This window comes from Marmota flaviventris, chromosome 7 (genome assembly GCF_047511675.1).
Source record: "Marmota flaviventris isolate mMarFla1 chromosome 7, mMarFla1.hap1, whole genome shotgun sequence".
Classification (NCBI taxonomy): domain Eukaryota; kingdom Metazoa; phylum Chordata; class Mammalia; order Rodentia; family Sciuridae; genus Marmota; species Marmota flaviventris.
Genome location: NC_092504.1, coordinates 141,592,443 through 141,609,017, shown reverse-complemented (window position 1 = coordinate 141,609,017; position 16,575 = coordinate 141,592,443). Strand labels below are relative to the sequence as shown.

Sequence of the window (16,575 nt, the reverse complement as noted above, 5' to 3'; positions counted from 1 at the left end):
GTGGAGCAGCCCAGGTCGTGGAGCACTCAGGTCGTGGAGCAGCCCAGGTCGTGGAGTAGCCCAGGTCGTGGAGCACTCAGGTCGTGGAGCAGCCCAGGTCGTGGAGCAGCCCAGGTCGTGGAGCACTCAGGTCGTGGAGCACTCAGGTCGTGGAGCAGCCCAGGTCGTGGAGCACTCAGGTCGTGGAGCACTCAGGTCGTGGAGCACTCAGGTCATGGAGTAGCCCAGGTCGTGGAGCAGCCCAGGTCGTGGAGCAGCCCAGGTCGTGGAGCACTCAGGTCGTGGAGCAGCCCAGGTCGTGGAGCACTCAGGTCGTGGAGCACTCAGGTCGTGGAGCACTCAGGTCGTGGAGCAGCCCAGGTCGTGGAGCAGCCCAGCACTTTTGACATCTTCATGGTTTCTCGCTGCCTTGGTTCTGCTTTCTGCTGCTGTTTGGCCTTCAGCAAGACTTCGCCTCTCTGAGCCTCCACGTCTTCAGAACGGAGTCACTGAAGGCTCCCCAGGTTTGCCTGCGAGCGGCAGCTGCTTCTTCAGGGGTCCTGTTCCCTATCAGCAGGCACCCGTGTCCCCACCCGCCTTCCTGCCCCGCGGTCACCACCGTCATTCCTGACTTTCACGAACAGGCAGAGGAAAGCACCGTGGCCAGCGCGGTTCCCACGAAGCCCCAGGGACGCCAAAGGCCGAGACTGTGCCGTTCAGAGGGGTGGGGCCGGGCGGGGATCTGGGGAGCGGGGTTGCGAGGAAGGTCTGTAATTTAGTTTCTGCTTGATTTTCAGAGCCTCCGATTTCCTCTTGCCTCTGGGCACCCATAGCCCATTCCCTGTTCCAGGGGCCGCGGGGGTCAGGCGGCGGGAGAAAGGACACTTCGGCACACCTCGGAGAGGCCTGTGTGAGGAAGCTCTGCTTCTAGGCTTCGCTCGGTTTGTCTGAGGCTGCTCTGTTGAGGGCAGCGCTGGCCGGCAGGCCATCCACACTCCTCCTCCCCCAGCCTCTTCCAGCCTCCACTGTCCACCCCCCGAGCCCAGCGGCTCCGCGCAGTGCTGCCTGAGGAGTCCTCCTGAGGCCCACCTGTCCTGCCACCCTCCTGATGGTGCTGCCAGGGACTCCCTGTGGCCTGGGGGACAGCTGGGCTTTTCACAGGGCAGTCTCCCTCTCCATGGCGCACTCCTGTCCTCCCACAGTGACTCAGGCTCCAGCAGTTGAAACCACTAGCGATTTTCCCAGCATTCCACAGTCATCCCCACTCCCTCCCGGGCACTTCCAGAGACGCTGTGCGCTCCTGGGATGCCCGACGCGCCTTTCTGGTCTTCTCTGCAAAGCCTTCCCTGACTGGTGGCTGCCTGCTCCCAGAGTGTCTGCTGGGCCCCACTCCACGTTGCCCAAAAGTATGAACTGCCACTCAAGACTGGGATCTTGACCACGGGACACGTGGTTGTTGGATCCACGATCCGACGGTCGACTAGTCGAGCTCTTCTAACTTTCAAAACTGCCAATATTTTTGACGTTAGAAACGATATCAAAACCACTGCAAACACGGGAATTCCGTCTTTCCTTACTGTGAGGCTTTTAAGAATCAGGCGGGCAGGTCGACCCTCACTGAGCTCCTCCCTCTTGTCATACACAGCTACTGGTCCAGGCGCTAGACAGCACGAAGCTCAGGTGTCACATTTGCTTCTCTTATATATATTTTTTCCTCTTCCGTAATGGGTACTAGAGGACAAAAACAAAACTGGCCGCGGGCAGGTGGAGCTAAAGGGGAATTGCATGAACTCCAAGTCCAGGCTCAGGAGCCAGGTACAGCCCCCAGCGCTGTGCAGAGGTCGGACCCCAGCTGCTGTCCTTCCTTTGGAGTAGAGGGCAGATTCTGGGTGGCCCAGAAGAATAAAACGGGCTTCTGTTGGGGAATTAAAGTCATCAGAGCTCCCACGGCAGGTCTGCCATCTCCAGGCTCTGACATGGCGGGACTGGATTTTGGACCCCTCCCTTGGCTTGCTGGAGTGCACAGAGCTTAGAGGGGACAGGAGGTCAGAGGCCCCTGGCCCTGCACAGTATTCTGACTGAATGGACGGGTCAACCCATTTTCTTGATTCCACGGCAGATTTTGGTAACAGACCCTTTGTGCTGCAAAAGAGCACATCCCATCCGCCAGAACCTCTCCTGCCCCAGCTCATTCCTTAGGACAGGACCCCCCTGACACATCCCCTCAGCCCTAGGGACGTGATTCACAGGCGCCGAGCTGAAGGCCACGTGAAGGCCTCTCCCGCATCAGCGCCAGCTCCCCTCTGTTCAGCCTCTGCTCACCACCTCTCCCACACGTGCTCCTGCGTCCCCTCCCCTCCTCGCTGGCCTTCCTCCCCTTCCCCAGGCCTCTCACCTCGGCTTCCCTCAGCTCCGAGAGGCCTGGCCTCCCCTCCTGCTTCCTTTCTCTGGTGGACAAATCTCACCCTCATGGAATACCACCCAGTTCTCATTTGGGCAAATACTCGGACCACCCCGCAAAGCTCCTGACCCCCCCTGAAACTGGGCATTTCTTACTGTGCCCAGGTAACACTTACCCGGCCTCACCTGGCCCTCCCACAACCTGACAAGCGTCCAAGGCCCCCAGCCTCCCGTCCCCAGCCAGCTGCCCCTCAAGGGCCTTCACTCCTCCGCCCTCCCGCTCCCCAGGCCCCCCCTCAGTTCCAGTCCTGTTCTCAAACCAGCATCGGGCACTCTGACCACCTTCTGGATCACCCGCGACTTACCCCAGTGGGGCGCATGTCCACCAGGTGCCTCGGGTCCTCGTGGTCTTTCCTGCTGTGGGTGAAGGACCTCTGCAGATCAGTGCTGCTCCGGGTCTTCCTCCTCCCTCCAGACGGATTCCTGCAGCCAGCCACCCTCTCTGCTGGCCCTGCCCTTGCCTCTCGAGGGCTCTGTGGCTTCCTATCGGAAACACCTGCCTCTGACCCCTTCCCGTCACCTCAGGATTCCTAGGGGAATAGCCTCACTGCCTGTCCCCACTCCTGGCCTGGGTGGTAGCTACATCTCACCCCAACTCCACCCCCAGTTTAGCTGGGCGTCCCCGCAGCTTTTGACTGTGATGGCTAATCTCCACCTTGAACTCCTCCAGCAGGAGATCCCAGACACCTGCCTCTCCGTGTGGACGGCCGTAGGTCCTCCCGCTGCGCTGCTCTGAGTTCCACTCCTTCCCTATGGGGCCCACACTGCAGACCCCTGCACCTCAGCCTGGCCACAGGTCATCACTAGCCTCCCTTGAACTCCAGGACGTGCACACACTGTGCCATGCTTCAAGGGTTCACCCCCAGAAGCCAGCCATTTGCTGCACAAGTCACCAGAGGCCCTGGCTGAGCTGCCTGAGCTCCTGGGGGCACCCTTACCCTCAGCTGATCTTAATGTGCAGAACAGCTTAGGCGGAGAACCATGCGGCCAGCTGGAACTCGGTTTTCTCAAAGCACTCCTGGTTATCTTTCTTTCTTTCCTTTTTTATTTTTATTTTTATTTTTGGTGTGCTAGCGATTGGACTCAGGGCTCAGGAATTCCAGGCAAATGCATACCAAGTTTTTCTTTCTCTCGTGGACCTCTTTGAATTTGGATTTGGATTTGAATTTGGATTTCTCATCCCTGAAATGGAAAGACTAGATTAGAAGACTCTAAGTTTCTTTGTATGCAAAATCATGATTCTATTACTCTTTCACCACCATAAGCTCTCCGACTGCTGGAGAATGGCATTTCCAGAATGGTCTGCGGAAGTGCTCAGTTCACAACAGTTCTAGGCTCCCCTTGGATGTATCCAGGGTGATATTATCTGACAGATCACATCAGTCTTTTCCATAATGAAGACTCAACAGTGACTTCTAATCACCATCCCCCTAAAGCAGTCCGAAAGATGGCGAGAACCAGTCACAAGAGGCCTTAAGTCAGAGGCCAGGCTACGGCCCCTTTCACAGAAGGCTCACACCAGTGTGCTCCCTCCCTCCCTCCCTCCCAGCCTGCACAGAGGAAGCCGGCGGGCTCAGCCCTCGAACCAAGTGTCACTTTTCACCAGTAAAGATAATCACAGCAATGAAGTCATTTCGGCTTATTTGGGATACCTAGGTGCAACCATGTACAGCAACACCCCATCGTCTGGATTCGGGCCAAAACATTACCAACTATCAGAGGTTTCCTGCTGGAGAACAGCGTGCTGAGGCCCTGAGCAGGGGGGGGGGGGGGGGCTGCGTCAGGTGGAGGAGCCTGGCCCCGTCTTCTCGGGCAGTGCCTTTGTTTCACATTCTCCAAAGGAAGGTATCGGACTGAATGAATCCATTCCAAAATTGCCTGATAAAATCACCCAAAAAAACTTTTTGAAAGTATTGAAAAGATACCAGCCCCCTCCCCTGTGGATTTTCCCCAGGCTTGTGAATGAACGACCTATCTGCCTTCATACACAGCCGAGGAACACGAAGGCACCCTCCGAGGTGTCTCTAGCTCTAGATTGTGCAACACGGAGAACAGCACGCCTAGAAGGCCCTGGATAAGGGCAGCAAGATGGCCCGGCAGCATTCTCAGTGAAAGTGAGCAGAGCCAGCACCTGTCGGGCGAGCACGCGGCTGTGGGATCATCTCATCAGTGGAATAGTGAGGAAAACAGGCTTCTATCAGGTGGGCAGGAGAATTTTGAGTTTTGTTTTCAAACACCTGACTCTTCCAATTAGAAAAAAACAAAAACAAAACCCCCGGGGATTGGGGATTGGGTCGCATTTGTTTTCAGAGCTGGGCCTGGAGCCCGCTGGGCCAGGCACCGCCACTGACCACACCCAGCTCTCGGGAGGACGGAAGAGAACTGGCTGCCCACTCTTTTCTGTTGGATTCAATATTTCAATACTCTTCAAAAGGGGATTGTGTTTGTGTATAAAAAGCTATACATAAAGTCGGCCATGAAACGTAGGACTCTATTAAGAAAAGGAAAGATTTAGGAAGAGGAAGTCATTTCAATTCTTCCAATCCTCTGGAAATGAATCCTCTTAGTTTGGTTCATTATCAATTTGAGGGTAAAGTTTTCACTTTAAAGACCACCATTTGGGGGTTTTGTCTTTGGGTAGTAACTGGAAAGTTGTATGATTTGCATTTTGAAAACCATGAGATAATTGTAACAGATTCTATTTAAAGATTCATCTCAGCACGTCACAAAACAAACACGTCCACTGTGTCGCATTCCAGTTTCCTGCTAGGTCACATTTTATAAACTCTGTTATCTGGCAACTACCCAACTAGAGAAATACTGTTCCGGTCTCATTCACAATTAGATTATCTACATAAGTAAGGCTTCTTCAAAATGAAAAGTCACCAGTAGTAAGGAAACACACTGGAATAGCACCACTTATCCAAAACATCACTGTCGGGCGGCAGGAGCTGCGAAGGAGCAACTGGAGTAAGAAGGCCACCCAGATGCTCCATGTGTCACTCTTCATCTAGCAGCCCCAGTGGGGGCAGAGGCACGGCCAGAGAGCCTGGCCCTCTCAAAGCCTGAGCACTTTGGAGCAATGGCCGGTAGCAGGTTCAGAGCAGGACTCAGTTCTCGGGACACGCCCGACACCCCAGGTCTAAACAAGGAGGAGTCTGGAGTCAGGCGTTCATGCTCTGGCATCCGACTAGCCTGCCAGGAGTCCACGCTGAGCCCTGGGGCAGCGACCACCTCTGAACCCCATGAGCTCACCCAGCCAGAAGCTGCAGCCTGCAGCACAGCTCCCTCTCCGAGGTCACACCACGTGCCGCTCTTAGCCTGGTTATGACGGAGACACACAGCTCTTACACCAGCTCCTAACTACACCAATGTCTGAATAATAACACCAAAACCACATCGCATTTTGAGGGAGGCCGTTTATATACTTCATTAGGAGCCAAATCTGAAGGAAATACTGTGAGCACTGAGACCACGATGACATCACAAGATGTGTACGGAAAATTAAGCCCACATTCTGAAACAGCAGAGATGGCAAAGCAGCTCTGCAACACGAGTATTCATTTTGAAATGTTCTGCTTGTAGCACAGAGGAAATATTTGATAGATGTCACATTACCAACTGATAGGGTCATGGCTTGATGGAGAAGCTTGAAGGCAAGTTTCTACCAATTGCACTGTCTGTACCCGTAAAGCCAAGGCCTGTCGGTGGAGCACACACTCCTAAGCAGCAGCACATCCGTCAGTGACCACCAGACACCACCTGGATAAGGGCTTTGGTCACGTGGGTTCAGATTGTGTCAGCATCTAATTCTCAAATGCAGACAATCACGGACGATATTGTTTAGCCACAGGGAAAAGGTGGGACTGAGAGTGGGGACTCACGTGATCAAGAATTTCATCAGACCCAGGAGGCTCAGCATAGACTCCTGGCAGGCTAGTCGGGTGCCAGTGGTTTTAATCAGACTAAAAGCCAGAAGGCATCAGAATATTTACTTTATCTATGTGGAGTTTTAGGCCCAGATTTCTTACTCCATGACACATAAAGTACAATCTGAACAGGTCACATTAAAGACTTATTAAAGGAAACAGAAAAGTTTTCAAGACATCTGACCATGTGAATTATTCCTTTGGTGCTCTCCAACTTCTAAGTGCTTTGTAAAGTGACAGTACCAGGGTTCTAGGGTGTCCACCGAACTAGATTCCTTAAGTCTTGCTGACGAATTTCTGAATAACCCCAGACAGGTAAGATAAACTTTAAAAACACACAGAAGTGCCCCGTCTCAAGAAACTATGACTACACAAAACCTCACACTTACAAAATAGCCAAAGTAGGGAGGTACTATTAATATTACAAAAAAATTTTTACTTAATAAAGTGATTCATTTGTGCACTTGCTGAAACAGAACTTGCATTACAAGATTTTGACTGATGTACTTTGCAGGAAACATCAAGCTTATAATTTGAGGTCACCTGCATCCAGATTCAATAGCTCAAGGGAAAGAAGTAAAATGAATATATGTGAAAAAGAATCAAAGCAAATAATAAAAGCACCATAACAGTATAGGCTAATAAATGAAGGCATCGAGAGACAGTTATTAATTAATATATTTTCTGCATTGTAGTTAACATATGTACTTTCTTCGTGTCACTTTATTTTTTTCCATTAAGTATTGATATTTTGTTATATTCAGACAGGAGTACATTTCAACAGTCTTTTGCAATAAATATCATAAAATAATAGAGATTCGCATAATAAATATTCTTTACAATAAAAAAGTTTAACAAACTTTTGTCTTAAAAATAGTCAGAATTCAACTTTGTGATTTATACATAAAATATACAAAAAGCACCACAGTTTGTGGTTAAGGCAATGAAAACACAGAAAAGATTAGAATCACCCAGCTGCTAACTACCCGAGGGGCCAAAAGAAGCAACCACGCAGGAGCCAAGACCACTCCAGGCAGCTCAGCTCTTTAACACCCAGAGACGGGCCAGCAATCAGCCTGTCACCAAGAGCCCCTGTCAGTAACAGAGATTTGGTGACGAGCATGGGCGTGGGGGAGGCGCTGAGCCCTCCAGACAGGAGGCTGGAGCAGGAATGGGGCAGTACAGGACGGATCTCCATGCTGTGGAGCAAACCCAAAACCACAGAAAGGAGGAAACACCCCCGACCGAGGGAGGGAACCAAGGAGCAGAGGGGCAGTGGTTAAAGGGAACTTTCAGGTCATGGCAAAACTGGCTCCTCCCTTCTACTCACGGTCCCATGCTAGGACGGTGCCCCTGACTGCAGACAGACTGGAGACACGGCTTCTTCAGCAGCCTGACAGCTGCCTCCTCCAGAACCAATCTCCTGGCTCCCACCGAAGCCAGTCAAAGACAGCCTGGGCCACTGCAGTCCGGGGGTGTGTGGGAGCACCACTTTGGAGGGCCACTTGTAGAAGAAAAAGGCTACCCAGAAGCCCTCGGCTCTTGCCATCGGTGGGAGTCCGCGCAGTCTCCGTCTCCTCTCACTGAAGATCACCCACAATAGAAACGTAAACTCCATGAGTCAGACCTTGGGATGGGGAGCAGAAGGCAGGAAGCAGGGAAACCTCAAAGAAAAGAAGCTCAGCATCCGACAGGATCTTCCTCTACAGCCACAGCTGGAGAGCCAGGGTCCAGGAGGTGCAGGGCCCTCCACAGATCAGGAGGGCTTGCCCTGGGCCCGGGAGGTGCAGCTGTCCAGCTTACAGTAGACAGTGTTGGAGTGCTTGCACCTGCACCCCGGGCGGTGCACCCAGTCGTAACACCCCCGGCAGAGTTTCAGGCACCCCTTGGCGGGAGGGTAACAGAGCAGGCAGGGCAGGAACAGCGACATGGCTCCCATGCACAGGTACCTGGAGCAGCAGTGTGACTGTGAGCAGGAGCACGGGTGGTCTGAGCAAGAATCCCCCTCGTCGTCGTTGGAGCAGTGGTAGAAGAGGCCCTTGACCAGGCACATGCAGGTCCCGTACTCCACCATGCTCTCCGCGGAGCACAGGCACTGCCGGTTGCAGGCCAGGCAGGAGGGCAGGGTCCGGGGCGCCGTGCACTCCCCGCACTTGCACTTCCGGCACCGCTCGCAGATGAACTTGTGCTGGGCCGGGTCCTCTTTCGAGGAACCCTTCAGGTCATCCACAGTCAGTTGTTTGGGCTGGGTCCGGACCGCCCTCTCGGACCTCTGAGCAGGGCCAGGCCTGGTTGGCGGGGAGCGTCCCAACAGCCCCTGCTCCGAGGAGGCGCTGCTGCTGCTGCTGCTGCCAGAGCTGGCTGCACTGCCAGTGCTGGTGGACCTGCTCAGAACCGGGCCCCGGGCACTGCTCGGGGGTCCCGCGGGGCCCAGGTGGCTGGAGGGTCTCTGGTCGTAGCCATTATTCACATTGACTGGTATGATTTCGTGCGTCCTCTCCTGCTTTTCTGGTCTGGGTGCTGTCCGAGGAGCAGGTCTCTTCACCACCGAAGGCCCTTCTGTGTACTCATTGCTGCCTCTGATGGCCTTGATCTGGTCTAGGGACAAAATAGCAGCAGGCGGAATCTCTCTCTCATTGTCTGTCCTCTGACGGCCATCCAAAGAAGGCTGCTGGGTCACAACTAACGAAATTCCACTGCCATGCTGATTTGGGGGCTCCATGTGTGGGGACCTTGGATTGTTGCAGTCAGTGGAAACCTGGCATGCATCTGAAGTCCTAGAAAAGAAACGGAAAATTAAGGAAAAAGAGAAAATAAACCGACAGGAAGCGTTTGTTGGGGGAGGGAGGTCCTGTCAAGTCACAAAGTGCCTAAACCACCTGGTAATGGTCTCCTTATACAATAATGCTGGGGTCCTGACCAGCATCCAATTCCGAGAGGCTATGGACACATCATAGGGGAATATAAGCAAGAGACCCCATGCTATAAAAATCAGACGTTTTTCCAGCTTTAAAAAAGCAGAGTCAAGAGGAAGTAACGTCTTCCTGTTTGTGTATCTAACAAAAATTAAAATGAAATTTGCCTTGGTGTAGAATACTGGGCACAAACTCTGGGAGAGCTCTCCTCTAGAGAAAGCTGAGTGTCAGTTCACTGGTGGTTTGCATAAAGGAAATGTCTACTACATCTTAAAAATCAAGAATGACATGGGTGCCCAGGCCTTTTGTTGGCTGTATGCTATTACATGCTTTAGATTAAAGGAAATTAAGGAAAGCATTTTCCAAAAAGCTCAAGCTATTCCAAACTAAAATGGAATATCGGAATAAGCGGTCATGCTTAGTAGAAATCAGAAATCAAAGGCTACCTCATTACTGATCTGTGAGATGCACAATAAAGGATAAGAAGCACAAGAGTTCTTGGTGTGTTAACAGTCACTAACACACACACACCATTCTGTCACTACTGTAACAGAGTATTCACATCCGACTTCTTTAAAAGCTTCAACAAGAGCTCAGTCACGTAACAAGATAACTTTTATGCAGAAGTGTCAGGCTTTCAAGCAGGGTGGGGAAATCCTGAGTAATTAAAATATTACCCGAATTTCCTTTAATTTAAAAATATGTGTTTACATGACAGACCTTGATCTTTAAAGCACTGCCAACTCTGAGTCGTCGTGCTTCTTGTAATAAGTATACTAATATCCTGATCAAAATAGGCATTTGTGTTTCCAGGCTCACAGTGACATATTTCTAAGTTGTGATGTAATCTTCATAAAACAAACTACCAGATATAAAAACGTTCCCATTTCCAGTCAATGGCAAACTATATTTCACACATATTCTCTGCAGAGTCTACAGATGCAATCCAAATCAAGACCGAAAGGGGAAAATGCCCCTTATCACTACTGCCCTATGCCCCAAACCCCATCTTAAGGAATAAAGCGGAACCAAGCGCCTGCACTGAGCGTCCTGGACTCTCCTCCAGGTTCACCTCTCCAGCACTGAGCGTCCCTGGACTCTCCTCCAGGTTCACTTCTCCAGCGCCCACTACTTTTACCTTCCTGCACGCGGCGAGAAACAGTCACCACGCGGGGTTTGGTCGAGTCCTTAAGGGCTGTTAAGACCGGCTCTTACTCCGGCCCACCAGACGCGCCGAGGCCCGGCCCTCCCCAGGCAAGGGGCGCTTTAAGAACCGACTGCCCGCAAGGCCCCCCGCGGCGCGACCCGCACCCCAGCGCAGGTCCCCGGGGCTGGGGCCGACCCACGCCGCGGGCCAAGGGCACCGGCGGGCAGGGCCGGGGCGCGGGAGGCGCCCTCGGACCGGGGACCGCGTACCTCCTCGCACTGCCCACGGCGCCGGCGCCGGCTTCCCACGGCTCGCAGCGCCGGCCTCGTCCCCAGGCCCCAGACCCGCTTCCCGGGCGCGCGCCCTCTGCGCTCCTCCGCAGGCAGCGCGAATAAATAGTCGCCGCGGAGGACGGAGGGGAAAAAGTTATGAATGAAAACAAGCTCTCCAGGGGGGCGAGGCCCCCGCCTCGCGGGGCGGCCGCGGCTTTTAAAGTGGCAGCGCCCTCTCCCGCCGCGCCCGCGCCGCGCGCAGCACCCGGGGCGCCCAGGGCCGCGGCGCGCTCCGGGCCGCCCCGACACGCGCGGCGCCCGCTGCGGACACGGCCCTCCGCCCGCCCCGGTCCCGTCCCGCCCCGCACCTGCCGCACACTCACCCAGGCCGGAGCGGCGGCGGGGGCCCTCGCCGTGCGGCCCGGCCCGGGTCCCGGTGCGGGCAGCGGGCGGCGCGGCATCAACCGCGGCGGGGAGGACGCGGGGGCATAGCCCGAGCCGCGGTGCGTCGGCCCGCCCCCGCCGTCCTGCCGAGCGCCCCGCGGCCCCCTTCCGGCCGCCGCGCGCGGCTCTCCCGCGACCTCTCCCGGCTCCCGTGCGCCCCGCGGCTCAGCAGCATCCACCTGGGGCTCCTCTCCTGCAGCCCCCTCCGGGAACCAGCTGAGGAAGTCCCTTCGCTCGCGCTCTCCGAGCCTCGGGAACGCGAGCTGCCGCGCGGCGGGGAGGCGTGCGCGCCGGGCGCCGCGCGGCTCCCTCCGCTCCCCGCGGGGCAGGCAGGCAGGGGCGGCTCCGGACGAGTGGATCCACGTCGCGGGCTCGGCGGGCCGAGGCCGGTGGGGGAGGGGCTCCCACCCGCCTCTGGGGGGCGAAAGGAGCGAAGTTCGGGGTCCTTCTCAGGGCGAGGTGGACGGACGTCGTCCTGGTCCCCGCGCAGGCCGAGGCGCTCCGCCGATCCCGCACGCTGGGCAGTGGGCGCCGCGTCCCGGGAGCCGCGGTCCCGGCAGGTCAGCCTCTCCTGGGCAGCGCTCACTTCCAGTCCTCCGCCCCTCCGGTTCCACGGCGAAACGCCTGCCACAGATGATCACAGAGAAACACGTCAGTCTCCCTTCTCTCCGGGCCCTGGGACGCGCCGCGCGCCCGCCGCCGGCCAGCTTGCCCGCGCCCGCAGCCCAGCCATGTGCCCGCGCCCGGTGATTGACAGGCCGGCGCAGTCGCGTGTCAGCAGCGAGCCCGGGTAACATGCAGCCGTGCACGTTTTGCTGAAGTGCTTTTGCCCCTTGGAATGCCCAGGAGTTCAACCAACGTCAAGCAGCGCCTGTGCGCGCAGGGACTCGGCACGCAGAAAGAAACGCAGGTTTGAACCCGGCTTCGCTCGGATTCGGTCGCCAACAATGCCTAAACAGACCCACGTTTGGTCCAGCCCCTCTTCGGTACAAACGGCCTGTTTCACACATCGACAGTCCCAGAGGTTAAACTTGTTGCTGTTCGGTTAAGGGGGGAAGTGAAAGGGACCCTGCTTTTTCTTTTAGCGGTGGACTTTTAAGAGCGTTCAGTAGTGGGAACGCTGCCGGTGTTTTGAAATGCAGCCAGTAATCTCAGCTCTAGAGCAAGTTCAAAGAAATGTTCTCTTCCTTGCAAAAACCGACATTTCTCACCTTATCTTTCCTAAAATGTCTACGAAGGAAAGGAAGGAAACAGTTCTTACCTAATGCAAAGATTGGAAATTGCTTTTCACGCACATTTGCAGCGTCTGCAGCTGTTCCTTATCCGGGGCAGGGAGCTGGGTCCGCTGCTATCGCTCCGCAAACCACTGTGTGCCTTACAGAGCGATCCCACTCCTGCTCTGCAGCATTTCAGCTCCTCGCGGCCACCTCCACCTCCACTCCAAGACACGCCCCCAGTGATATCATGTGTCAATCACACCAGCTGCCCGAAAACCTGGAACAGGATTTCCTCCTGTTTCCGTTGGCTCTTGGTTTGTGTGTACCAACTTGGAAACGTAAACTTATAGACTCGTGTAATAAACATCCTCTAAAAATTGGGGATTGCCTCTAAAAAATCCTGCAAATAAATTTGTCGTGAAGGAACACATTCAAATTTAGCTATCAATCTCTAGTTACCCATCGCTAATTTAAAAGGATTGGTGAATTCCACCCTTGAAGTTGAATTAGTAAATGATTGTAAAATAAGATTTTTAAAAAACAAATGAAAAACGCTGTATGTCAAGCCATCCCTTTGAACAACTAGAGGGAAAATGTGTATTGATATTTCAAAAATAATAATTTAACATTACAATTCCTGTCTAAATCAAAGTTGAGAGTAAGTGAAATCTGAAGTTTCAGAAAGTAGTGCTCCTTTTGGCAAATATACCATAACCTTATGTTCACCAGGGGGGAAATCTGTTGTGAGTTTTAAAATAACTGCTCTATCTTGGATTGTGATACTATTTCCCAAAAGTCAATCACATGAAAACAAAAATCCCAAATTCTTTCTGTTTTGTAATATATTTGAATAATTTTGAGAAAAAACCCTATTTTTAACTGATTTTAAAAATCAGTTAAAAGGCAATTAATTAAAATAGAAACAATTCACAGATTTAATAATTCTTAACCCTATGATGTGTCACTGAAAAAAAATATGTAAGTAGGAAACTTGCTTTTTGCTTTTTTACAAACTGGGATTTTGGATATTATCAAAACCATGAAGTTCATGCTGCATAAAGATAACTGTAGATGAAATTTAAGATTTTAAATTTAAGGTTTTAAAAACTTTTAAAGATAAAAGCTTTTAAAACCCTAAAACAAGGTAAAAAAGAAATATTTTCCCAGGTAGCATGTATCAGGAATAACAAAGTCCATTTGGAAAGCAAACAAAAACAAAATTCAAGAATCTAAATCATATGTAGATTTCAGTATGGATATTTCCAGTTCAAAGTAATTTTTAAAAATATCCTTTATAATAGCAAGTGATTCTGTTGAAACTCCACCCCCACCCAATACTGAACTTTCAAATGCTTGAACACTTTCAAAAATTAAAGTCATGTTTAGAATTGCTTCTAAGGAACCCAGGGCATTGCTGAGGACACCAGCAAAAATCACTAGAAAATAATAGAACAAGAATGAGCCCATGAGCTACATAGGCACCCTTAATGCTCTGAATGGTACTAAAATAGTCTAAAAGATAAAATTGATTTTATTGTATATATTTTGCCTTTCTCATAGATTTCATCTGATTTGGGGAATTCTTATGAATGGATTTGAAGATTCAAATCAGAAATAGAACATCCCATGAGTATCTTATTTGGTTCTTTGAAATTGTCTTCTCACCTCTCACCATAGTGAGCAACAAGTTTAAACTCTGGGACTGTCGGATGTGTGAACAGGAGGAGAGGGTGAGTTCACCAATATGATAAAATCAGCAGAGGGAGCACCAAACATTCTAATTCCACCAACCCTTCAAAAATATAGTTGAAAGATTTCTATTACAGTACACTTCAAACTATATCAACCAGAGATGCATTAAAACAATTTTTGAAAACATTTTTTAGTTGTAAATGGATCTTTTATTTATTTATTTATGCGTATGCTATGCGGTGCTGAAGATTGAACCCAGGGCCTCACACATGCCAGGCAAGTGCCCTACCACTGAGCCACAACCCAGCCCCAGCCCCAGCATTAAAACAATTTTCATGTGATTGAGTATTTTCAAATTATAATAATGAATAAAATCCATGAGATTTTATCTACAACAGTGTTTCTGTGGGTCGTGTTCTATTTAGAAATCCAATATGCTGTATTAAATTGATCAATGACCCTTTGCATCACTTGGCTCCAAATACATCAATGTTTTTCCTCTAAATATTAAATTAATATTAAATAAATATTAAATTAATAAAAAAAATATATATAAGAATAGCCTTGCCTCTTTGGATCAAGAAGACATTTAATGAAACCTGCTTCTCCTTTTGATTGCCTATGATTACATGCCTTTGTAGAAATCAACATTTTTAGTTTAAAATAGATGTTGTTCTTTATTTTGTGAGTTTAATTACAGCATACCTTGATAAAAATGGATATCTAATATATGAGATTTTTCTGGAAAAGAAAAGCAATGTAAATACCAATAGGGAAATCTTGTAATAATTTTTAGTTCACTATGTCCAAATATGTCTAAATGGAGTGGAATGGCATCTGTAAATTGTTCTTCCTGGTCACATGGAAACAAAGTTAGCTATCTCTTCTCACTCGACTTTTGAGTAAAAGGTGTGGGGGGGGGGAAGGCCTGGTATCTCCTTGCAACTGTTAGAAATTAAAAATAAATAAATAAACAGTAGGATTCTAAAAGGCTTTCCTTATTCATTTATTCATTTTATTTTCCAAAATAAAAACAGCAGCAACTCTAATGTATCCCACACTTTTGTAAACTCATCCCTTACTAATCCAATGCTTCTGTGAAGTCATAGTCAATTGTGTTATTAGTAATATAACTTACATTATTGCTAGTAAGATTCACGGTGTTATTATTCAGCTATAACATTTTTTGTTACTGAGAAACACAAACAGTAGTCACAGAAGTTGAGGCATTAGCACCTAACAACCCAGTGAATCAATGGAGAATGAGAAATGGGGACTGAATTTCCTTTACTTTCCTTTTAGGGCAATAGTCACTATATTATTCTACTTCCCAAGAAAAGCTGGCAAGGCTGGGCCCTGTTATTTTCAGTTTCCTTTTGTAAACAATCCTTGCAGTTGACAGAAATAGAGTAACCTATTCTGTAAATTTTCCATAAACATTCCCCTGGTCTTCAGGAGCACGTCCTCCTCCTCGGGGCTCTCTGGGTGCTGCTCCCGCGGGCTGGTTTCAGTCTGGAAGTGGGCAACTCAAGCGACTCCCTGGCTGGGTCCCACTGAAGGGTTGTGCCTTCTGTCAGCTCCCTCATTCCACAGCAAACCGGGACTGTGTTTCCCTGCGAGCTGTCAGTAAAGCGAGCAGAGCACGTGGAGGGGCTCTGAAGGGTGCCCTTCCTCCTGATAGGCGTTGTCCGTTCCAGGAGATCGAGGGCACGACAGCCTGATCCCCACTGTGTGTCAGGCTTCCACTAACGAGCCCCCGTGGGAAGGCAGCGTCCGGAGACCACCTCAGCACGAACCTCTTTCCCCTCCAGTGATGTTCAGATTCCCTTCTGGGCCTGGACTTGGTCTTCATGTTTGTAAGAAAAGGAGATTAGGCATCTGTCCTGCTGATCTGGCATCTGAGGTGAGGGTGGAATGGCCCTTACAAGGATTACGGTGGATCTTTGATTCTGGTCAGCAAGTTACTAATCTCTCACTTCCGAAACTGTGTCCCATCCTTAGAGAACGGCACACAAGAACCCGGGTTAATTGAAACCTGTAACTGCCCCCCAAGATAGAACAGCAAAAAAATAAAGTCATGTTTTCATTAAAACATCTCCTGGGGCTTGTCTATTTTCATCTCTATTTCCTATTGAAATAACCTATGCCAAAACTACAGTTTATCCTTTGTTTGTGAAAAAAGAAAAAGGATATTGATGAGACAACTCTCAGCAGGCCCTTCTTTAAGAATACTTAATAGTGAAAAAAGAAAACAAGCAAATCTCACCCAAAGAGACTTTTTACACTTAAGAGTTTTACATAATTTGTGATTTTCTTTTAAAATAATACCATTTATAAAAGCATTCTACGGTCTATAATAATTGACAGTACCCGTATTGAAGATCAGAGGGTTGGCAAGACCCGCTGGGTATCGTGGATCGTAAGGTCAGCTCATGGGCACTACATAGGTGGCAACAAGAGTGCCAGAACAGGGCCAGTCAATGCACTTCCTAGCTAGGGGACCCCCACTCGGGGTCTCTG

The 16,575-nt window shown here is 50.6% G+C and overlaps 1 protein-coding gene across 4 annotated transcripts; it reads right to left on the bottom strand.

Moving 5' to 3' along the window:
* Window positions 1-6,866: 6,866 nt before the first annotated feature.
* Spry1 (sprouty RTK signaling antagonist 1) lies at window positions 6,867-12,589 on the bottom strand. Of its 4 annotated transcripts, none has more exons than XM_071614719.1 (2): window positions 12,408-12,589; window positions 6,867-9,145 (listed from the first exon to the last, which is right to left on the bottom strand). In XM_071614719.1, the coding sequence occupies exon 2, from the start codon at window positions 9,088-9,090 to the stop codon at window positions 8,125-8,127; it is 966 nt and encodes a 321-aa protein (XP_071470820.1). In that variant the 5' UTR covers window positions 9,091-9,145; window positions 12,408-12,589; the 3' UTR covers window positions 6,867-8,124. The 4 variants fall into 4 exon arrangements, 3 of the variants coding, with proteins under 3 accessions (XP_071470820.1, XP_027811666.1, XP_071470819.1); XM_027955865.2 differs by lacking the exon at window positions 12,408-12,589 and adding an exon at window positions 11,086-11,188; XM_071614718.1 differs by lacking the exon at window positions 12,408-12,589 and adding an exon at window positions 10,700-10,779.
* Window positions 12,590-16,575: the final 3,986 nt, after the last annotated feature.